Source organism: Perca fluviatilis, chromosome 6 (genome assembly GCF_010015445.1).
Source record: "Perca fluviatilis chromosome 6, GENO_Pfluv_1.0, whole genome shotgun sequence".
Taxonomy (NCBI): domain Eukaryota; kingdom Metazoa; phylum Chordata; class Actinopteri; order Perciformes; family Percidae; genus Perca; species Perca fluviatilis.
The window spans coordinates 35,988,035-36,012,662 of record NC_053117.1 but is presented as its reverse complement, the minus strand read 5'-3'; the positions used below and the strand labels follow the sequence as shown (position 1 = coordinate 36,012,662).

Here is a 24,628-nt window from a genome sequence, read left to right as displayed (position 1 = left end):
TCACAAAACAGAAAACATCTTCACAGATAGACATCTGACAATAGAGCAGGTTGGTTTCCAATCCCATTTAGTGTAGAACAAGAGTGTGCTCTCTCCCATGCTGTTTGCCATTATTTTTATCAATGATCTAGAAATTAAGCAAAAGCAATAGGGAAAATGAAGGAATAATGAATTAATTACTTTATATATAAACCATGTAAAGATTAAGAGATATACTATTTATGATTTATTTTATTTTACAATTTATTGTTACATATTTTATTTTAATACTTTTTTTAATTCATCCTTTTTTTGTGTTCACTATATGCATGTTGAGAGGTCTTATTGTCATGTTCTCTATGCCCTTATATTGTAAATGAATTCCTTTTCAATAAAAAAATAAGTAAAACGGTACATGCAGATCATGGATGTATTAAGAGATGCCAATGAAAAAACGCCACATTTTACCGTTTAGCTTAGCACAGCACGAACTCCATAGATATAGAACAATAGATATGAAATTACGTGAGTGATAGGTTGGATATTTCAGCCTACATGTTTCAAATGTATTTTATATCTTGTATGTAGGGTACTACACAAGAAGGTTAGTCTGGGGACAACCTTCACCCACAGGAACAGCTTAGAATGTGTAAATCTATTATGAGTTTGGGTACAACTTTCACACAGAGGAATTGGAGCCAGGAATGTGGGAATCTATTAGGAGCACGTACCATAAAAGGTGTAGTTTAAGACTTAACTTAAACTGTTGCACTGAAATAGATAGCTTGAAGCGTGTGAGGACAAAAATTATAAAGGAGGAGTTATTCCGATATTCGTAGAGACACTATGGGTACATGCTCTTAGGAGGGTGTACACATGGTTATCTTCCTTTCTAGGAGAGAAACCTTGGCATATACATTTGGTGCATGTCAACTGTTCTCCCTTTCATGAAAGTATGTTTGTTCATTGTATGAATAAAGCTGCATTAGTCTGAACTCATTGTACTCAGCATTTGTTCAGTCTCCATCTCATTTCCAGATATTTCCCAGATATCAGTGAGGTTTACAATGGAGCATAATGGCGGCTCATTCGAAATACAATCTCATATTTTACGAAGATAGTTCACCGGAACATGTTTCTGAAAACATTTTAAGCGAGAAATAGGCCATACAGTTGCTGAATCTGTCTTCATGTCAGATCGACAAAGGTCAATTTTAAAGATTTTCGTCCGATTTTGAGTCAGGTTAGTCAGACTCATCCCGCTCGTCATTTCCAGGTTAGCGCTCCACCAATCAGATTGATCATTGAGTCATTGGTATGTCAGGGCCTTCAGTAACCTCCTGAGCTGACACACAGAGACATGTCATAGCTATCACACACACACACACACACACACACACACACACACACACACACACACACACACACACACACACACACACACACACACACACACACACAAACAAACACACACAAACACACACACAAACTGTCTATGTGTGATCACAGCTTTTATTCTGTTTGGCTGGAACGCTGCTGAAGGGATGAAGCAACAAGTAAACAGGAGCTGGACTTCCTCTTTGGCCTTTAATAAGAAAAGAATTGATATTAAAATCTTTTTAAGCACAAACTAATCTTTGATGCACTTTAAATTAAAACTCTAGAGCATTTCAAGCTGGTCTGTTTCTTTTGTTAAATCTAATCTTTTAAAATTTCACCTTTTGTACTAATTTCAATGTCTTAGAAATATTTTGATTTACATAGTTTTCAGCTTGTTATAATTAGTTAATTAGTTTCATTCATGCGCCTTTTATGAAAATGAAATGTATTAAAGGAGAACTCCGGGCAATTTTTTACGAGGCGGGGAGGAAGTAGAAGGATGCCGGTCGGGGCTGCTAGCCTGGCTAAGGAAACTACCACACAATTCGCCACTGCAGAGACTCATATTCACCAACGACAGCACACAAAATGGATATATATGCTACAAATACACATGGAACTGCTGTGTGATGATTATTACCGGAGCCTGGCTGAACACACTCACTCATCCCAGACTGCAGCTAGCAGCTAAGAGGGTAGGTGAATTTAAACAATGGCTAAGTTGCTAATCGCATCTTGTTGTCATGTAAGGGCCCTGTTCATGTTGCACAGACATTTTAATTAATCTCTTTGTTTTGTTTGTTACTGCACATGATGATAAAGCTACACTTTTAAATCACAAACAAAACTAACTTTAATATGTATATAAACGCTCTAAGGAAGGAGACAAACGATCAGATATTAGAGTTGATTAAAAATACTCAAATAATAATTTACTATTTTGCGTTTTAATGTGGAAACATCTTGTATAAACTCAGGGGACTGGCTCTTACATCACATTGTATTGCAGGCTTGCTGATGTACAAAGTAAACCAATGCAATTCAAATGTTTAAATTAATTAACATGTATTTTCAAATATGGATAGTCACAATATTTTGCATGCAGTAGGCTAGGCTAAGGTAAGTAGCGATAGTTCATTTTAAGTTTACTTAAGTGGAAGAATGTGAGTAATAAACCTAGGCCTATTAACACCAGGCATTACATTGTGAACATTGTGAACAGGTAGATTATATTATCTATGAGTCTCTGGGTCAAGGCGAGGCTGTGTTCCAAAACGTAGGTGCTGATTGGCCAAGTGGAGTCCTGTGTATTACTCTGATCCTACCTATCGCTCGCATTGCTCTTCCTTCATCCTCCAAGTACCCGGATGTCTGTCTCAGTAACTTGAAATTGAATTTGGTAATCTGAATTGTGAGAACTGAATGTGAGGATATATAGAGAGTTGAATTTTCAGTGAAGATCAAATTGTATTGGACTTCAGTTACAAACGAATAAATTCAATTTCAAATTATACTATTCAGATTCAATTTTTCAATGCAATGATTCAAATTAAACAATACAATTTCAAATTATGTGATTCAAATTCAGTTTTTCAATGCAATTATTCAAGTTTAGCAATTCAAATTCAGTTTTTCAATGCAATTATTCAAGTTTAGCAATTCAAATTCAAATATAAATGATTCAAATTCAGTTTCTGGTGGCACATATTTCAGCCCATACAGATGTCCGTACATGAGTCACCTCGACCCACTATCTATAACTATCACAAGGACATGTTTAGCTTCGTGTCTGAAAACATTATGGAAAGGATCCCTACAGGGATAGACATTTTTGTTAAAGAGTAAAATTTGTGTTTTCTAACCAGAAACCGCTCCGAAATCACCACCGCCAAACTCACCAGACTAAATAAAATCAATAAAGAATCAACACAGTCTCACTCCCTACTCATCAAATGTCTGATGCATGGTCAAGGATCCCTGGCCTCAAGTTCCAACGAAAGAAGTGTACCTTTTGCGTTTTTTTTCCGACAGGGGGGTCCGTCAGATAGACATTCATGTTAATCCCTCACCGTCTGATATAGACGAAAGAGAAAACACGGGCCTTTAACTTGAAATCTGTGGCAGTTTTATTATTGGTATTTTTAGCCCAATAACCGCTGTTTTAATCAACATTCATTCACGAGGTCTTACTATGGTTTATATATTTCTTTTAATGTTATTATGTCGGTCTATTTCGGCCAGGGAAGCTGGATTGCTTTGTTGTTTATTTATATTTTTAAAAGTATAATGCTACATCTATCAACATTTATTTAGATGTTATCATGGTATTCATTTATTTATTACCGGTGAAATAATACAGTATGATGTAAAACAGAACACTACGATGTGATCCGAGCGGGGTGCATTTGAAGCCCATATCCCACAATGCAATGTGGGCAGAGAATCGGACAGTGATCAGCGGGTCTTTAACGCCAGTATCGCTTCAATGTACATATTGTATATATATATATATATATATATATATAAAATCAGTGTTTTTGTCACCAGCAACAACACGTTGCTCAGCTTTGTTCCAGTAAGTTATGCACCATAATAACGTTTAAAAAAATCTAACTAAATCATTAGTTTGAAGTTTTCCCCCAATTAGGAAATAATCAACAATAATCATCAATGCAATCTAATAATCAGGTTGACAAGTAAACGTGTGGCTGAGGGGGCGCCTTAAGATGATCATGTTTAATAAACATGTTTTATTTTCGCTTGTCATTCTAATTCTATTATTAATGGGAAGAAGACCTAAGGGCAACACGGCGCCCCCAACACTTTTGACGTCTTAGGCAGAGGTGGAAAAAGTACAAAAATATTGTACTCAAGTAAAAGTATCTGAAAAATTACTCAAGTAAAAGTAATAAGTACTTCATTTAAAATGTACTTTAAGTAAAAGTTACTTAGTTACATTTAAGAAAAATGTAAAACGGGGGATCTCTCCCATGTAGTGAAAATAGGACAAGGGGTCATAAATCCCAAACTATTTTGTTTTTAAATAAAGACAAATCTATACAAAGGTACACATGTAATAACAACATAACACATGTCACACATGATATTTAAGACCCTTAGAAAGGTATAATGTGCAATTTTAGTTCGGACCATCCCATAAAATGTTTTCAAACAATCAAATGAATGTGAAAGTACCATACATTGTTAGTTTTGAGGGCCATCCTTCTTTTCTTCACAAACATAAACAACAGTTATAATGCAAATCAAGGCCAAATCATGTGTTTTGACTCCATAAATGGGTTAGACCCATAGACTGTTAATTATATTAATATTAACAGACCCTAATGTTCACAGCTCAGACTAGCAGGTAGCTTCTACACCTACAGCATCTCACAAAAGTGAGTACACCCCCCATTGCGTAAATATTTCATTATATATTTTAACGGGACAACACTGAATAAATACTTTGCTACAATGTAAAGTAAAAGTAGTAGTAGTGTAAATGTAATCTCCCTCAAAATAACTCAAACAAACAGCATTAATGTTCCCCTGGTAACAAAGTCAGTACACCCCTATGTTACATTCCTATAGAGGCAGGCAGATTTTTATTTTTAAAGGCCAGTTATTTCATGGATCCAGGATACTATGCATCCTGATAAAGGCCTTTGGAATTAAAATAGCCCCCACATCATCACATACCCTTCACCATACCTAGAGATTGGCATGGGGTACTTTCCATAAGACCATCTCTCAATGCAAATCAAACCAGCTATTAGGCTAACTGACATAAAACCATGCCAATCTCTAGGTATGGTGAAGGGTGTGTGATGATGTGGTGGTGGGGTATTTTAATTCCAAAGGCCAAGGGAACTTTATCAGGATGCATAGCATCCTGGATCCATGAAATAACTGGCCTTTAAAAATAAACATCTGCCTGCCTCTATGGGAATTTAACATAGGGGTGTACTGACTTTTGTTGCCAGCGGTTTAGACATTAATGGCTGTGTGTTGAGTTATTTTGAGGGGACTGCACATTTACACTGCTATACAAGCTGTACACTTAATACTTTACATTGTAGCAAAGTGTCATTTCTTCAGTGTTGTCCCATTAAAAGATATAATGAAATATTTACTAAAATGTGAGGGGTGTACTCACTTTTGTGAGATACTGTAAGTAGCCCATATGAGCTAATTAGATGTATGTGAATTAATTTAGCAGGTCTCCTACATACCTTGTCCTGGCAGGAGTGGGCAATTCATTTTCCCAAGTGGCCACATGAGAATCAGGGACTGTTGTGGAGGGCCGGACCAATAGGCTAAACTTAATTCTGCTCAATATTAATTTTATGTCAGACGACACGTTCTCAAACGTCTCTTTTTTTCTCTGGGCAATATGCCAAACACCAAACACTCTCTAATAAACTCCCATTCAAAAAATATCTTACTGATTTTTTAGTTTGTCACAAAGCTGGTCCTGACTGCTGCATACCTAGATGCCTTGTTGCTTTTGCAGCTGAACTAGCAAAGCTTCAGATGTCGGTGCGCACTCTGCCTCAGTCAAGTCATTTTTGAGGGATAACAGCTCATTTAGGTCCGCTAACGTCTCCCGCTCAGTTCGCCGCTCGCCAACACATCCGACCATCCAGGTCCGACCGTTCTCTTAAGCAGTTACACACCAACAGGACTAATACATCCATGGGTCCGACGCATAGATATATACAGATATGCATATATATATATATATATATATATATATATATAAACACAACTTTCACAAAACATCAGAGTGCAATGTGGAAGAGTCATAAGTATTATTGCTCGCGAGTGGACAGCTGGTTTCACCGCACTGCTGCAGAATGCAGAGACAGAGCTCTCAAAGTGCATGCAGAATGTCAGCATCCTTTCTACACAGAAAGAAGAACACTCAAAGAGGAATTCCCAAATTGGTCACTGATAAGCTGAAACTTTAAGAACAGGAAACTCCTAAGCACTCGCCACCATCCTGTTCCTACAGCCTGAAAATACCGTCTTCATGACCTTAGCTCAAACCACAGTACATGCAGTGTCTGTTATACAGTTGCTGGCGCCATAAGATAACACAAAAATAGTTTCTCGTTTGACTCTTAGTAACCATTTTCAATACAACAGTGTTCATGTGTTCTTGTTACAAGTAAGCATAATTCATAATTATAACATTTTCCATTACACGATTAGATTTTTAAAATCTGATGACAACAGTGTGTAAATTGAAGGAAAACAATTAACCATTAACATAACATATATACTATAGCTTGTTTCGCCGTTTCTGACTACAGCAGTCTTGCTTAATACTGGACCGATTTCACAGATTACTGTTCCCATAAATCAGACTCAAAAGCATTGGAAAATAGGTTGCCAGGTTGAAAAAACTCTTTAAATTGAAATGACTCTTCAGCATACAATTTACAAACTTTTTTATGTTTAAGATGAAGTCATAATACAAAAGGCGATGTTGTCTCTTATCTCTGGTCAGGCAGGGCATCTCAACCGCATGCTCTGACCTCAGGAGCATTATGTGCTTTTCACAAGGTCACTATAATCTCGTGAGAATGCCAGAAGTATTTTGGCTTTCTACCATGCAAACAGTTTAATATTAACAGAAAAGAGAAGAGTATCATACTTTTTTAACAGACGTGTATATAAAAGCTAGTTTTTCCTCTTGTTCAGTATCTCCACACAGGAAGACCACAGGCTGAATCTGAGAAAGAAGAATTATCTTTATTATCTCCGCCACCAAGATGCTGACTGTGTCTCTGCTCGTTTGTGCCATGATGGCTCTGGCTACAGCTGATGGTGAGTATCAGTGTTTAACTTTGTCTGAATAAGAGAAGTTGAGTAAATACAATGCAAAATGTGAGAGCTTGTAGACTTGAGTTGAGCCCTGGTAAGTTAGAACAAAAACCTGAAGTTCTGTTTCTGAACTTATGTTTAAATATTTTAAGATAAATATTCACATGCATCAGCTGAATGCAGGACTTTGCCTTGCGGTAGCTACAGGACCTAGAGCTTACCGCCTGCTTCCTTGGAGCTGACACCAAGGTGCTGAAGGCAGTGTTTTAGAAAGTACTTAAGAACACATACTGCTTACCCTATAGTTCTTAATATAGTTAATGTATGCTATAAGGTAAAAGAAAATATGAACATATTGGACTCTCTGTCACAATTCAGCCCAGTGCAGGGCAATGTTTTATTTAAACCAGGCAAGATGGATGCAGGATTCTAAATATGGCTTAGCTTAAATCAAGGCTGAAGACCTATCTTTTTGATGTTGCCTTTCCTTAAATAACATATTTTATCTGCTTTTATATGTTTAACTGTTTTAACTGCTCTTTAATGTTTAATTTCTTATACTGCACTGTAACTTTTATAGGCCGAGAGTCTAAACAATTACAATTGAACTGACATAATCTGCGGGACTATTAAATTAAAAACAAAAATTAACTACAAGTCTGCGAGTCCGTTCCAGGTTTTGACAAGGTTTGCCGAAGAAAATAACTTAGCCTTGTGGTGACGATCACATTGAAAAATAAATAGTATACTAACAAAAGATAGGCTGAGAGTCTAAACAATTACAATTGAACAGACATAGTCTGCTCGACTATTAAATTAAAAACAAAATAAAAAATAGTCTGCGAAACTATTAACACGTTTCCTGACTATTAAAAGACGGTCTGTGAGTCTGTTCCGGGTTTGCCGAAGAAAATTATTTAGCCTTGTGGTGACGATCACATTGAAAAACATATAACAGTAATTTCTTATACTGCACTGTAACTTTTATTTGCATACTTTATCTCTCTTTAAATTCTTGTACTGCACTGTAAATTGTATTCTTGTCTTTTAGTGTTTTTAAATTGTTTTTAGTTGTTTTCTATCTGCTCTTTAATGTTTTATGTAAAGCACTTTGAATTGCCCTGTTGCTGAAATGTGCTATACAAATAAAGCTGCCTTGCCTTGCCTTAGTACAGTAGGTGAATAGAATTGTAATGACCTCTCTTTTAAATATCTCCAAGTGAGGAACTTTATTTTTTCTATGCAAAACCAATCAGTCAGGATTCCTGCACTCTCATCCTTAGAAGAAATTTTAACTAGATTTGATCAATATAAACAGTAACTGGCTTGCATCTAGCTCTAAAGAAACATCAAATAACCAGACTTTAGACATGGAGGGCGGACTTAAAAGAGGACAGAAAAGCGAAAGAAAACTTGTGACGCATCTCAGACGCATAAACAGTAATCTACCTGACCTTTGTTTTAAATGCAATGAGGCTAAAGGAACATTTATGCACTGTGTCTGGGAGTGTGACAAAATTCAAACATTCTGAAGGGAGGTGATCAATAATCTTGTCTGTGAACATTCCACTTGTAAAAATAAACTAATGAAAATTTAATAAAAACATTGCCACATTGGGCGATAGCAACCCTGCTTCCCCTGCTCTGTTTGCTCAGAGCTCCACAGATTATTAACGTTTATTATTAACGTTATGTCCACCATAGATCTATGTCCATAGCTACAAATTAGTTTTGCACCACATTTATCGCAAGAAGTGTTGCAAAAGTCAAGGCGCGCAGGTTCGCCAAATTGTGATGCAGAGAGCACATGTTACAGTGACTGATTGGTGGGGTTGGAATCACTGAGTTGTGGTCATACTGGAAAATTAGCTCCAGTTAAAGTCCAGTAAATGTTGGAGCTGAAATTGTATTTGTGTAAATATCAATCTACCCTTTTGTGAATATTTTTTGGGACTTTACATTTAAATAGGTGTGTGAATATTTTCTGATTGAAAATTTCAAAATACAAGTTCAGATTCAGATCAAATTAAAAAGCTTTGTACGTTGTTATACTGAAAACTAAATAAAAAGATTTTGATTTAAAAAAGAAAATTTCAAAATACAAGTTCAGAGTTTTGTTCTACAAGTACTCAAATCCTATTCTACAAGTCTATAAGCTCTCACGTTTTACACCATTTACCTTTATAACGAACAGTGCAGGCATAGAAACGTGTAGATTAAGTGCTGACAAACATATAATTAATAACTCAGTGAAATCAGCCGTTTATGATTCTCTGTCTTCATAGACGCAGATGTCGCTTCCAACACACAAATTGGCGCTTCTTGTCCTGCTTCTTGGCATGAGTTCAGGGAACGCTGTTTCCTCTTCGTTCCTAGAGGAATGGATTGGGCTGACGCTGAGGTAATCAGAAAGTATATTCTGCTGGTATTGAATAACCTTTCCACCCAATTTCCTTTAAAATAGATTATGTAGTATTTGAGATATCTTCCCAACTAACGGACAAACAAGACATTATTTTAACGATCTAAGCGCACAGCATGAAGTGCCTGGCGCAGGTGCGTTTAGGGCGTGTCCAAATACACTTTTGCTAGTTTGATGGCGGAAAAAAGGGTCCGTGCGCATGGTTCAAAAGGTTTGTACTTAGTGTCTTCATTAATTCATAGGTGTGTTTTGGGCGTAACATGCAATAAACCAATCAGAGTGTCATCTCCCATTCCCTTTAAAAGCCAGGCGTGTTTGTACCTTACATATTTGCGCCCCTGGGCACAAATATGGAAGCAGGTGCATTTGCTATTTAAACGACGTGGGCGCTGGACGGGAAATTGACAACTGCATCGGTCTTAAAGTAGCAAAGACACTTGCGTCGGGCTTTGCGCTTCACTGCGCCGGGTGCAAGATAGGACCTTATGAGTCTACTGTCATGCTAGGAGCTTTAATTAGACATGGCAGCTTTGAGCAAAATGCTAACATCAGGATGCTAACATTGACAGCGCTAACCTGTTGATGCAATCACTGTATACTGAGTGCTTTTGATTGTTAAAGTGAAACTAGTTAGTGTGAAGTGTGAATTTTGGGAGTGGAGGTTAACGACTCTAAGGTGCTTTTGACTGATTAGCCAGGGTGTGGCCTCCCCACCTGTAGCAAACACCGATCTCCTCCTTGTATTTAATATTGGCATTTGCGTGAAGCGGCAGCCTCATCGGACAAAGACTCGGAGAACAAAGACAAAGGAGTCTATGCAGGAGTCTGCATGGGAGGCTAAGTGGGAAGTTAAGTGGGCTTGACATCTCATATCTCACTTACATTGCTCGGTGTCTTTATCCGGAAATGTGCTGCTTCTCCATTCCTGTCCGTGTTTCCTCTCGGAGATACTACAAACCACGCATTAGCTCGCAACCACCCGTGGTCAAAATGGGCCCACCCATGGTCAAAATGGGCCCACCCATTTTGACCCAGGCCTATAGTGAGCTTCTCAGTCAATCAGCGGCTTCTACCCCACGTGTGGACTATTAAGTCACCAGCCAGTGATCCAATGAAATGAATGACGTTGGCGCGCAAGCTTTTCAAGCAAGCTCAATGAGACCATTCTCTTAATACATCCATGAATGAGACAGACGCAATCGGTAGCTAGCTATTAGCCAATATGAAATGTAAAGCAAAACAAAGCAGCTTATTTTCATTTAATTTCTGCAAGAAACGCTCTGAGGAGCAGGAGGAGGAAACTCCTGGCATTTTAAGTAATGCGGTTACAAGTAATGAGTTACCATCCTGCTCGGCTGCCCCCTCCCCATCAAGTCCTCCCGTAGCCACCCCCTCACACCAGCAAGGCAAGTAGGCTAACAGTTAGGCTAACGTTAACGTTAGGCTGTATGCATATTTTCTGGAGGGAAAAATAATATTGGCAGTAGGCAGAGGTAACTTTATGATAGCGTTGTATGTGTTATAGGAGGAGACAGGGTTCAGCAGCCTAGCACAAACGCCGTTCCCCAAGAAGACCTGTCACAACCTCCGCTAGTCCTGTCATCAATAGATGAGCCTGCAAGCCAGCCCAAACTCCGTACATTCCCAGCCACACACATATCAGGGAAAGATAGGAGTTTTTCTGACAGGTGGTACTCAAAATTCCCGTGGCTGTATTTTGTCAGTCTTGTCGTCATTTCCCTGAAGCAGCTTATGAGGATAGATTCATTAATACGGGCTTCAAAGACTGGAAACATTTTTCTGAGGGTTTTGGCAAACATGAAGCCAGCAGGGCACATGCTGCAGCACTGGGGAAAATGGATGGTTTCAAGCAAAGTCACCAGCCAGGACGGGGAAATATTATTAACCAGCTGAACAACGATGCCAGCGACAAGTCCTTCATTGAAAGACATATACCACATCATGATGGTAATAGATCTCGTCCTGTTCTGTGCAAAACAAGAAATCCCATTGCGTGGGCATCGGGAAAACCCAGATGCGTTAAACAAGGGTAACTTTTTGGAACTACTTGACCTGGTTTCCAAATATGACCCAGAAATAAAAAGGCGACTGGATGAATTACCCAAGAATGGTAAACTACTGCACCACGCTATACAAAATGAGATACTGGAAATCGCAGCATCACTCATTGTCAAAAAAATAAAGGCAGATTTGCATGATGAGCCGGACACATATTATGCGATTTTAGCAGATGAGTGCAAAGACTTGTCAAAAAGAGAGCTAGTGGCAGTATGCGTGAGATACCTGCACAACGGCACATTGAAAGAACGGCTGTGGGATTTGTGGAAACGGACAACATGACTGCAGAGGCAATATCGGCTAGATTTTGGAAGTGCTGGAGCCATTGCAGCTGGACCCGGGGCTGTGCGTCGGATTTGGGTTTGACGGCGCATCAGTCATGTTGGGGAACAGAGGAGGGGTACATGTGATACTGAAGAAGACGTTTCCCCATGCGTTATATGTGCATTGTAACTCACATAGACTTAACCTTGTCCTGTGCACAGCAGCTAAAGTGTCTCCTGGCATTTCAACGTTTTTCGATATTATAAACAGCTTGCATAACTTTATGACTGGGGTGCACAGACATGCCAAATTTCTGGAAATTCAAAAGCAGATGCGACCAGGTCAAGAAACACTGGAGCTGGAGAGATCCTGTGATGTGAGGTGGAGCTCATGGTCAAATGCAGTCAGTAAGGTGCCTATTTTGGAGACTCTCGCCACATTCTCCGAAAGTTCTGGCCAAACAAAACTTGAAGCTGACTCCCTACTGCGCCAAATGCAAACAAATTTTTTTTTGTTTCTGCTTGTCACATTCAACCAGTTATTTGAAGTCAGCGACTACGCCACTAAGGGCTTGCAATCTTCCACACTATCCGTTACAGATTGTATTGATCTGATTGAAGGGCTCAAGGACAGCTACACACAATTCAGGAATGAAAATGATGCATTTGATAAAGTAATGGCACTGACAGATGAGCTGATGAATAAACATGAGATTGTGCGCTGGGATATCAGTGGATGACGCAAGAGGAAGTTGCCGGCCAGGTTAGACAATACGCACGTTGATTCTACTTTGGGCAAATCATCACCTGTACAGCAAAACTCGGACCTACAGAAATTATGGAATGACATACTGGACAAGCAGATGATGGAGCTGAACACTCGTTTCAAGCCCGACACATACGGGTTTATGAGAGCCGCTGCTGCCTGCTTGCCATGGTCAGACACCTTTGGTGACAAGGTGCTCATCCGGCCCGCCTGCGCGCACTTTTCCATTGCCGTGGAAGACGCAGAGCACACTGTGTTTGTGCAGCAGCTTAAAAGAAAGGCAAAGGCCAACAATACCACAAACGAGAAAAAAGAAACACTAGTAGAAGTGATCGACGCATGCCCCCGTGATATTTTCCCCAACATGAACAGTCTCCTGCGGGCCCTCCTCACATTGCCCATGACGACATGTACTGTGGAGAGACTCTTTTCAGCTGTCAATCGGATAAAAACAGGCACCAGGGCAACAATGTTGACAGATAGACTGAACTCTTTGTCCCTGCTTTCATTTGAAAGGGAACTGACTGATTCACTGCAATATCAAGACATTCTTGCTGTGTTCAGCACGAAACCCCGCCGTCTCCTGCTGTAACAAGCCCCAAGTCCAAGCAAGTTTGAATTGACTTGTGTGCATGTGTGGTTATTTATCAGCTATCTCAATTGTTATGCTGTTGTTTATATGGTTCGATATTTATTAGTCATTTAATCATTCTGAAGAAATAGGCCTAAGCTATACAGGAGAAATATTTTTTGATCGTTAGGGGACATGAGACCATTGTCGACGCATATGCTGGACGCAAAAAACGATAATTACTGTTGCACTAGTCTGGACATCTTACCGTGCCAACGTTGCAATAAAGGTTGCCTAAATGCCATGTATATAAATTTGCTGTCACCTTACTAATTGATTGCGCGTTTTGTGTAGATTTGGACTTTTATATGTTTTATTCCACTTTCTTTAAACGGCAAGTTCACCTCGTTCACCTGTTTGGAGCTGACTGGTGAATGTGACGCTGTATAGGCCTTGCTGGATACACCGTGACTCTGTTTGTGGATCTACTGATCGCTGTGGATTACTTTTTTTCATGTCATTGGATTACGGCAAAATACGGATCTTTTTTCTTAACGTGTCTTAACATTTTATGGTGTGATTGCGCTTGGTTTCTGCGTTTGGATAGGCATCTCAACACACTGTAGGTCCAACACTGATTGTTCACTGTTCGTGTTAGTTGAATTTAAGTGTTGGGGCATTCTGCCACCGTCTGTGTCATTCTGCTCCAACACAGCCGTGCCGTGATTGGATTTCGTAAGGGCGAATTGTTAAATTGTTACAATGTAATTTCAAATCTGCTTTAAAAAATAAACATATGTTTATTTAGCATGTTTGTTTTGTCCATATGTGCTCATACTGTGTTCCCAGGTCTCAGCTGCTACAATGAGTTTTTTGTTGTTGCCCCCCCTGGCTCAAATGTCAAACTCCACTTATGTTCAATGCTGCTGTTATTTCATGTCGATACAGTTCTTCTGTCATTCTGAATTTATAAGAAACAGTTAAATAATTTTGGACAGTTCCCTTCCTGCCGTCGTACTTTCAAACATCCCTGAAACTGATCCTCCGCTGGTACTTCTGGGCGACTTCAACATCCAGACAGAGAAGTCAGCTACCTTTCTTCACCTCCCTCTTTTGCCCTCTCACTCTCTCCTTCACCACCTCACAAAGCTGACAACCACCTAGATCTCATATTCACCAGAAACTGCTCTACATCCAACCTCACTGTTACTCCACTCCATACCTCAGACCATTTCTTCATCTCTTACTCTCTCCCACTCTCCCAAGCTCACAACCATATCTCAAGAGACACCGTACCTGTCCGCCGTAATATTTGTTCACTCTCTCCTTCTTCTCTGGCGGCATGTACTCTGTCTACCCTCCCTCCATCTGACTCTTTCTTACTCATGCCTCTCAACGCTGCCACAGACACTCTACTCTCTACTCTATCCTCCTCTCTCGACTCTCTCTGCCCTCTTACTTCACGACAGGCTCGCAAGTCCTCCCCAGCGCCGTGGTTATCTGACTCAGTACGTGCTGAAAGATCAACTATACGTGCAGCGGAAAGGAAATGGCGGGAATCTAAACACCCAGATGATCTGCTTACCTATCAGTCTCTTCTTTCCTCCTTCGCTGCCTCTATTTCTGCAGCAAAAAGCTCTTTTTATCAAACCAAAATTGAATCCTCTTTCTCAAACCCCCAAAAACTTTTTTCCATCTTCTCTAACCTGCTAGATTGCCCCAGTCCACCTCCTCCCTCCTACCAACCCACTTCGTCAACTACTTTGTAAAAAAGATAGATGACATACACTCTTCATTCTCCACCACACCTCCTGAAATCACCTTACCATCCATCACATCCAGTACTCTTTCCTCTTTCACCCCTCTATCTCCAAATCAAATTCTTATTCTGATTACCTCTTCCCGCCCAACCACCTGCCCCCTGGATCCTATCCCTTCTCACCACCTCCAGTCCATTGCTCCTGACTTCCTTCCTTACCTCACCTATCTCATAAACATCTCCTTGTCAACTGGCTGTTTCCCCGATGCCCTCAAAGAGGCAAGAGTGACCCAACTACTCAAAAAACCAACACTCGACTCCTCTGATGTAAATAACTATCGACCCGTCTCCCTTCTTCCATTTCTATCTAAGACTCTGAGCGTGCCATTCATAATCAACTCTCTACCTATTTCCACCAGAACAACCTTCTTGATCCCCACCAGTCTGGCTTCAAGGCTGGCCACTCAACAGAAACTGCCCTCCTTGCTGTCATTGAGCAGCTTTCTCACTTCCATCATCATCTTTCTGGACCTTTCTGCTGCTTTTGACACAGTGAACCACCAGATCCTCATTTCGACACTCCAGAATCTGGGTGTCTCAGGCTCTGAGCTCTCATTGCTCACATCTTACATGGCAGACGGAACATACCGGGGTTCACCATCTGAAACTTTCATATGTCTTTGTAGCTTTGCTTATTAAAGCTAATGTACTTGCACTTACTACTTTTTGTCTGGAGTTGTCACAGTTGAAAGCACTTAATTGTAAGTCGCTTTGGATAAAAGCGTCAGCTAAATGACATGTAATGTAAACTGCTTGTTCACTCTTTGTTTAAAGCTAATATGTTGCTAACATTTTTTAATTAGCACCAAACACAGAACAGGAATGTCTTTACATTGACACTGACACATTAAAATGTTGACCTGATTATGGCGCTAGACGAAAAGTCAGAGATCACCAAAGTTATTACAGTTAGTCCTGAGGGGGACATAAATGGTAAACCATATATCATCACAATCTATCCAATAGTTTGTTCAATTTTATTCATACACACAAACTTGAACCTTGTAGTGGCGCTTCAGAAAAGTCACAAGAGTCACTGGGATTCATCATCTCTGAATGTAAACCCGAATAAATAAGCAGTACTCAAAAAATATGAGGCAATGAGTTCCCCCAGCCTGCCTATGGTCCCTATGGTCCCCTGCCTAAGCTCAGATGGGCCGATCTGGAATCTTCTCCTTATGAGGTCATAAGGAGTAAAGTTACCTCCCCTTTCTCTGCTTTGCCCGCCCAGAGAATTTGGCCCACCCATGAGAGAGAGACATCTCTAAGCTAACAACGGTGTCCGATTTCAAGTTAATGAATTTTTGTGAATTCCAGAGGAATTCTAAGAGGAGGCTAGCTAGCTCTCATTGATAGAGCGTCATCCAGCCGCAGGCTCTATCAATGAGACTCACGGACAAGCGGCTTTTATTTCTCCAATCGTTTGTTTAAATAACTCAACACATTATAATTACACACATTAAAAGAGTAACTGGAACCTGTGGTAAGAGAATGCTGGCGTAACAAGCTCGCTGACCGCGCTTTCACTCACACACACCGGGCATTTAGCTAGCAGGAAGAGGGGAGTTGCAGGCCCTGGAGCTCTGTCAGAGCAGCGGCGTTTCGTAGTTCATTAGCCCAAAACGGTGACTTTGCGCGGGTATGGAGTGCCGTGGGCTGCCAGTCGTGACGGAGCTCCATCTACCTCACAGCAGGCCGGGGTCTGTGAAGGAAGACAGGCCGGGCGGCGAGGCAGCAACACAGGCAGCACCGGCCTCTGAAGTCTGACACACAGTCGGACAAAATTTGCAATTAGACATACATTTTTGTAAAACGGCCCATATTTTACCTCTACATAGTTGATTTCTCGCATAAAAAAGTCTCAGAAGTGAATTTAATGGTAAAATAGCATATAAACAATGTATTCATTTTATGAGATCTGCACGACCTAGATTCAGAAGACTAACTGATCTCAGGTCAGTTGTGTAGCCTATGTAAATGTTGGGGCGTGACCGTTCTCTTAATACACCCATGGCTGTGACAAAGGTTGGCCCGTTTTCAGCGGCAGTTTCAAAATATGAGATTTTCATAGGAAAGGGATGTCAATGGGATTTTGAGCTTATATGTATGTCCTATTTACCGTTATTCAACTATGTCAGGGTAAAATCACTTTTGCATTCTATCACCCCTTTAAAAACACCAAGTTAAAAATTAAAAGTACAAGTTTTGACCCAAAGGACAACACAAGGGTTAAAAGAAAATATTCCATCCAAGCTGTTTACATGGCAAATAAAAGAGTATATTCCACTAATATTGTCGGTTACATGCAGCCATGCAAAATATGTTTTCCAGCGGTGGTGGACTTGTTCGACCGTGCGAACACAGCGTCCCTCTTTTATTCCTTCAACAACCTTCTGGAAAAACCTGTTGACAGTCTTTGATAAAGTTTGTGTTTCTCCTTCTTATCTTTTGGGCATGCATCTCTACCGGGTCTGCAGCTATTTTTTATTTACAGTCAATGGTCTGCAGCCTTGCAAAGTGGTGGCTGGTTGGTTTGTGTACAGCAACCATAGCAACGCACAGAGCTGACCGTAAGCTGTAAACAGGCAAGAGGATGTAAACAGCGGTAAAAACCCAGATTGAGACGCATATTCCGAATGCACGGAATTTATGTCCAAAGAATGCCTCTAAAACCAGAATAATACCGGCATATCCCACGTCTTAATCAGAAAAATACTATATTTGGAAAAAGGCCTTATTCGGAATATCCAAACGGAATATGCAGTTTACATGACCCGAATCAAATTCTGAATATTGTCATATACGGAATAATAGTGGAATATATGTGCATGTAAACGTAGTGAGTGTAGAAATCCTTTAACCAGCTAAACTAGCTTACAGGGCTACAAAAACTAGTTTATGGGTGTCCCCAGCCCCCACTCTTACTCCGGACATGTAAATCATTTATCAGATTTGTCATTTGGGATGGTTGTGGGACAGTAAGCAGGTGTAACTGTGAAGACTTCTTGGGGACACAAAAATGAAATGTTGCTGAAAGTTATAGCCTATGACTAAACACCCTCTAAAAAGATAATGTAGACAATAACTGTTAAATAAATGTTAATTTGAATTCAACAGTGTTGTCTCATTTGTTATTCTTATTCATTTGTTGTGTATTGTCAGATGCAAAAAAAAGCAACGACATGATATCGGCATTATGTATTGGCCATAGGCTGTCCTGCTGTCTAAATATTGGGATCTGCATCGACCAATGAAAAACTCATATCCGTCAACTAGTGTGAACCACATTTAGTGCCAAAAATGTAGTAGATGTTGGGATATTTTGCAGTTCAATTGACATTTTCACCTGCTTGTGGTGCTACAGAAGTACACAGTGTTGGTGAAAATCAAACAAATGCAACCAAAGACAAAACCTCCTAATTAAAGCTGCCACTGTAGCAGAGACCACAGTACAACAGTAACGTTAAACCCTGCAAAACTACCATCACCTCATCAACAAATATTTACTGCAACCAGCTCAATATTTGAGCCAAACCTCCATCCTCCTGCTGGTGGAGGAGACCACATAAAAATGCAGTTTCACATCTGTCTGTCTGTCTGTCTGTCTGTCTGTCTGTCTGTCTGTCTCCCCTGTAGAAAAACTGCCAGTCCTTGAAAGGAAACCTTGCATCAGTGTACAATATTCAGGAGTATCACTTCATTCAGATGATAATCACACAACAGACTCATGCTAATCCAATAACCTGGATTGGAGGCACTGCCTGCCAGAAGGTAATATATCATACAAAAGGTCTGATTAGTGATACAATCAGACATTTTAACTTCTACATCTTTTCTACAGCATAGTAATTGGTTCTGGAGTGATGGCAGACCTTTCTCCTTTACATTCTGGTGTGCAGGGGAACCCAACAATGCAGGTGGCAACCAGGGTTGCCTCCGGATGAATTATGGAGGTAAATTACAACAAATTAATTAAACAGGACATCTGTATGGAATTAAATGACAAAAGTCATAAATAACAATGTTGGAGTTAAACTCTGAAATGATGCATAATGAATGGGGTGATAAACACCACAAATTGCTCCATTTCGCAACATGTAAATATTTTTTAGTAACTGTTGTGAAGCTTCTGTTGAGATATTAAAGCTCTTAATGACTCCTGTGTTTCTTGTGTTCACAGAGCACCACTGCTGGGATGATTTCCAGTGTTCTGGCAAACTTCCCTCTGTCTGTGCCAAAAACCTATAAGAATCTCCTGAGCTGACACAGAGATAAATTGTGACTACCACACACACAAACATCTTCTTAGCGTGTGACAGTGTGGATTTCTCTGCGTCATCAGTCTCATGTGTAATCACATCTTTAATTCTCTTTTAGGCTGTAACCAAACTTCTTGACTTCCTCTTTGGCCTTTAAAGTGATGGTTCGGTGTAATTCACCCTAGGGTCCTTGGCACCATGACCTCGAGCCAAACACCCCCCCAGAAGCTAACGGACCCATGTTTGTATCTTGTAAATTACCCCACTAATAATGCCCGAAATGATACCAAACGTCTACAAGTGGTACAAATAGGTTATGCTCTCATAAAACGATGGATTGGAAAGTTTGTAAGTACACCAGAAGTTTATGTAAATGTAGTATAACTAGCAGGAGACAAGTAATAATTGAGGTAAGTTTGGAGACATTACCTTATTTAATCATTGAATTAATAAATATTTTTGTTGTAACTCTTTTCAGTGTAGTAATTTGTAGACGGCCCTAAGCACTCGTCTAACTGCAGGTAGCAGCAGCAGCAACAACAGAGAGCTGAAGAGAGCAGGCAAGTGTTCATAAACTTCTGGTGTACTTACAAACTTTCCAATCCATCGTTTTATGAGAGCATAACCTATTTGTACTACTTGTAGACGTTTGGTATCATTTCGGGCATTATTAGTGGGGTAACTTACAAGATACAAACGTGGGACCATTAGCCCCTGCGCTAAGCTATTCAGCTGATAACGCTACTCTAGCTAACTCTCTCAATGTTCGACCCAGGTGAAAAAAGCTTCTGGGAGGGTGTTTGGCTCGAGGTCATGGTGCAAAGGACCCTAGGGTGAATTACTCCGAACCATCACTTTAATAAGAGAAGAATGAATATGTTGTGAAAAGAACACTTTTGGCACAAACTAATCTTTGATGCACTTTGAATTAAAACTCTGGAGCATTGAAACAAGCTGGTCTCAGTCTCTTCTTTTTTAATCTAATCTTTTTGAATTTCACCTAACAGCAGATTTTGTACTATATGTCAATGTCACAAAACAGAAAACATCTTCACAGATAGACATCTGACAATAGAGCAGGTTGGTTTCCAATCCCATTTAGTGTAGAACAAGGGTGTGCTCTCTCCCACGCTGTTTGCCATTATTTTTATCAATGATCTAGAAATTAAGCAAACGCAACAGGGAAAATGAAGGAATAATGAATTAATTACATTATATATAAACCATGTAAAGATTAAGAGATATACTATTCATGATTTATTTTATTATATAATTTATTGTTACATATTTTATTTTAAAACTTTTTTTAATTCATCCTTTTTTTTGTGTTCACTATATGCATGTTGAGAGGTCTTATTGTCATGTTCTCTATGCCCTGATATTGTAAATGAATTCCTTTTCAATAAAAAATTAAGTGAAACTACGGTACATGCAGATCATGGATGTATTAAGAGATGCAGATGAACAAACACCACATTTTAGCGTTTAGCTTAGCACAGCACGAACTCCATAGATATAGAACAACAGATATGAAATGACGTGAGGTTTACAACGAAGCATAATGGAGGAATACAATCTCATATTTTACGAAGATAGTTCACCGGAACATGTTTCTGAAAACATTTTAAGCGAGAAATAGGCCATACAGTTGCTGAATCTGTCTTCATGTCAGATCGACAAAGGTCAATTTTAAAGATTTTCGTCCGATTTTGAGTCAGGTTAGTCAGACTCATCCCACTCGTCATTTCCAGGTTAGCGCTCCACCAATCAGATTGGTCATTGAGTCATTGGTGTGTCAGGGCCTTCAGTAACCTCCTGAGCTGACACACAGAGACATGTCATAGCTATCACACACACACACACACAAACACACACACACAAACACACACACACACACAGTCTTTGTGTGATCACAGCTTTTGTTCTGTTTGGCTGGAACGCTGCTGAAGGGATGAAGCAACAAGTAAACAGGAGCTGGACTTCCTCTTTGGCCTTCAATAAGAAAAGACTTGATATTAAAATCTTTTTAAGCACAAACTAATCTTTGATGCACTTTAAATTAAATCTCCAGAGCATCTCTCATTTCTTTTGTTAAATCTAATCTTAAAATTTCACCTTTTGTACTAATTTCAATGTCACAAAGTGTTAGAAATATTTTGATTTACATACTTTTCATCTTGTTATAATTAGTTAATTAGTTTCATTAATAAGCCTTTTATGAAAATGAAATGTATTAACGACCAGCAAAATTCACACTGCATTCACACTGCATTAACGTTTTGAGATGGCAAAGGTCTGCACTCAAGTTTTTGGCTTACGAAATAGCACTGCTTTCAGCGACATATACTGGATCCCATCTGGCCTGAGATGACCAGATGTCCGTACATGAGTCACCTCGACCCACTATCTCCCTCTGAATCACAAACTACTCATAACTGCCGCTGATGCAAGGTTTGCACCCTTGGACTATAGAGGTAAAGAGAGAACGTGGCGAGGCCAACTAAAATAAATACTGGGAGGATAGGACAGGTTTAGCTTCATGTCTGAAAACATTATGGAAAGGATCCCTACAGAGATACACATTTTTGTTAAAGAGTAAAATTTGTGTTTTTTAACCAGAAACCGCTCCAAAATCGCCACCGCCAAACTCACCTGACTAAATAAAATTAATAAACAATTAAGACAGTCTCATTCCCTACTCATCAAATGTCTGACGCATGGTCAAGGATCCCTGGCCTCAAGTTCCAACAAAAGAAGTGTACCTTTTGCATTGTTTTTCGACGGGGGGGTCCGTCAGGTAGACATTCATGTTAATCCCTCACCATCTGATACAGACGAAAGAAAAAACACGGGCCTTTAACTCGAAATCTGTGGCAGTTTTATTTTGGTATTTTTAGACCAATAACGGCTGTTTTAATCAACATTTATTCACGAGGTCTTATTATGGTTTATATATTTCTTTTAATGTTATTATGTCGGTCTATTTCGGCCAGGGAAGCTGGATTGCTTTGTTGTTTATTTATATTTTTAAAAGTATAACGCTACATCTATCAACATTTATTTAGATGTTATCATGGTATTCATTTCTTTATTTTAATAATATTATTTCGGTCTTATTACCGGTGAAATAATACAGTATGCTGTAAAACAGAACACTATAATGTGATCCGAGCGGGGTGCATTTGAAGCCCATATCCCACAATGCAATGTGGGAAGAGAATCGGACAGTGATCAGCGGGTCTTTAACGCCAGTATCGCTTCAATGTACATACTGTGTGTGTATATCTATCTATCATCTATCTATCTATCTATCTATCTATCTATCTATCTATCTATCTATATATATATATACACACACTCAAAATGTGTGGTTTTGTCACCAGCAACAACACGTTGCTCAGCTTTGTTCCAGTAAGTTATGCACCATAATAACGTTTAAAAAAATCTAACTAAATCATTAGTTTGAAGTTTTCCCCCAATTAGGAAATAATCGACAATAATCATCAATGCAATCTAAAAATCAGGTTGACAAGTAAACGTGTGGCTGAGGGGGCGCCCTAAGATGATCATGTTTAATAAACATGTTTTATTTTCGCTTGTCATTCTAATTCCATTATTAATGGGAAGAAGACCTAAGGGCAACACGGCGCCCCCAACACTTTTGACGTCTTAGGCAATCACCTAGTTTGCCTATAGCAATCTCTGCCCCTGTTAATAAGTCAGAAAGCATGGCAATATCTAAAAACATCTAATTTAAAGCTTGCTTGTCAGGTTACTGTCATGAAGGTTGTGTAGAGGTATAGAAACCAGTCTCTCCAGGCAAACACAAGAAATATGTTCCCATTCTATCTTTATTCTCCATGCAAATGAGCTCATGTCCTCTGGCATAAGATATAGGGTACCCCAATGTAAACTAAATATTTCTAAACTATTGGTCTAATTTGGACCTACCTCATTTAAAACTTTAAATAATGGTTGTTGTGTGTAGGTTGATCTTGTCACTGTTTGTGAAAGATGAGCAATAGATTGTGGCTGTGTGATATGCTTCAGTCTGGCTACATATCACTTTATTTATGTTGTTTTTTATTATAAGTAAATGTCAGCTGTATGATAAAACAATATGTCTTATGTGTGAAGCATTTGAACTCAAGGCAGATATCCCTCTGGGGACTATAAAGTATCACCTGCAACGTGGTCTCCATGATATGTAAAAATGAAAACGTTGTCGTAGAACTATAGCAAACACATCGTTGGAAAGGTCTCAACCTCGACAGTAACATATGTCAGTCTGAAGAGGATACATTACTCCTGCTTTGAAATATTTAACCCAGTCCATGTTTGAAGTATTGTCATTTAGCAACAGAAGGTTCTACACACATCGGACCACCTGTTATAGAAAGCTCTGGACCTCAGCTGTCATGTAGATATGGTCACCAAAGTTTACCCACTGTAAGCACTGTCAAATATGGTAATAAGCTATTTTTACCTATTTAACGATTGTGGTGGAAGTTTCTATGTAGCAAAGTGAGTACAGATGTCATAAATAATAAAAGATGAGGAAAACCAAACCGTCTTTGTTTGTTTCATTACTTTCAAGCAGAAAAAGAGCTCTCAAAGTGCATGCAGAATGTCAGCATCCTTTCTACACAGAAAGAAGAACACTCAAAGAGGAACACCCAAATCGGTCACTGATAAGCTGAAACTTTAAGAACAGGAAACTCCTAAGTACGCTTGAGTCTAGGTGTGATAATGTGTCGCCGCCATCCTGTTCCTACAGCCTGAAAATACCGTCTTCATGACCTTAGGTCAAACCACAATACATGCAGTGTCTGTTATACAGATGCTGGCACAGTAAGATAACACAAAAATGTGTTGGAATTTTAACAGCTCCTGAGATCTCTGCAAGGTAAATCCAGACAGCTAGCTAGACAATCTTTCCAATCTGAGTTTTTGTTGAATGAATAAGGGCGCTGTTAGACAGTCTGGCGAGGTCAGTGACTCAAGTCTGTTCGGTGTGTCCTGTGCCGTCGTCCGTTTGGGGGGCTGTCGGCATTCATTTTGGCCGACCTGACATGTTCGGTCGGCGGCAGGGAAATCGGGACTCACCCGGAAATGACGAGCGGAATGAGGTGACTCGAGCCTCTCAAAATCTGATGGAAATCTTTTAAACTGACCTTTGTTGAGCTGAAATGAAGACAGATTCAGCAACTGCATGGCCTATTTCTCGCTTAAAATGTTTTCAGAAACATGTTTCAGTGAAC

At 39.6% G+C, this 24,628-nt stretch overlaps 1 protein-coding gene across 1 annotated transcript; it reads left to right on the top strand.

Annotated features, from left to right (window-relative positions):
* Positions 1-7,057: 7,057 nt before the first annotated feature.
* Positions 7,058-19,593, top strand: LOC120560695 (type-2 ice-structuring protein-like). Its single transcript, XM_039803454.1, has 5 exons — positions 7,058-7,191; positions 9,474-9,589; positions 18,745-18,879; positions 18,950-19,061; positions 19,289-19,593. Exons 1-5 carry the CDS (start codon positions 7,137-7,139, stop codon positions 19,354-19,356), a joined length of 486 nt encoding a protein of 161 aa, XP_039659388.1. The 5' UTR covers positions 7,058-7,136; the 3' UTR covers positions 19,357-19,593.
* The last annotated feature ends 5,035 nt before the right edge of the window (positions 19,594-24,628 follow it).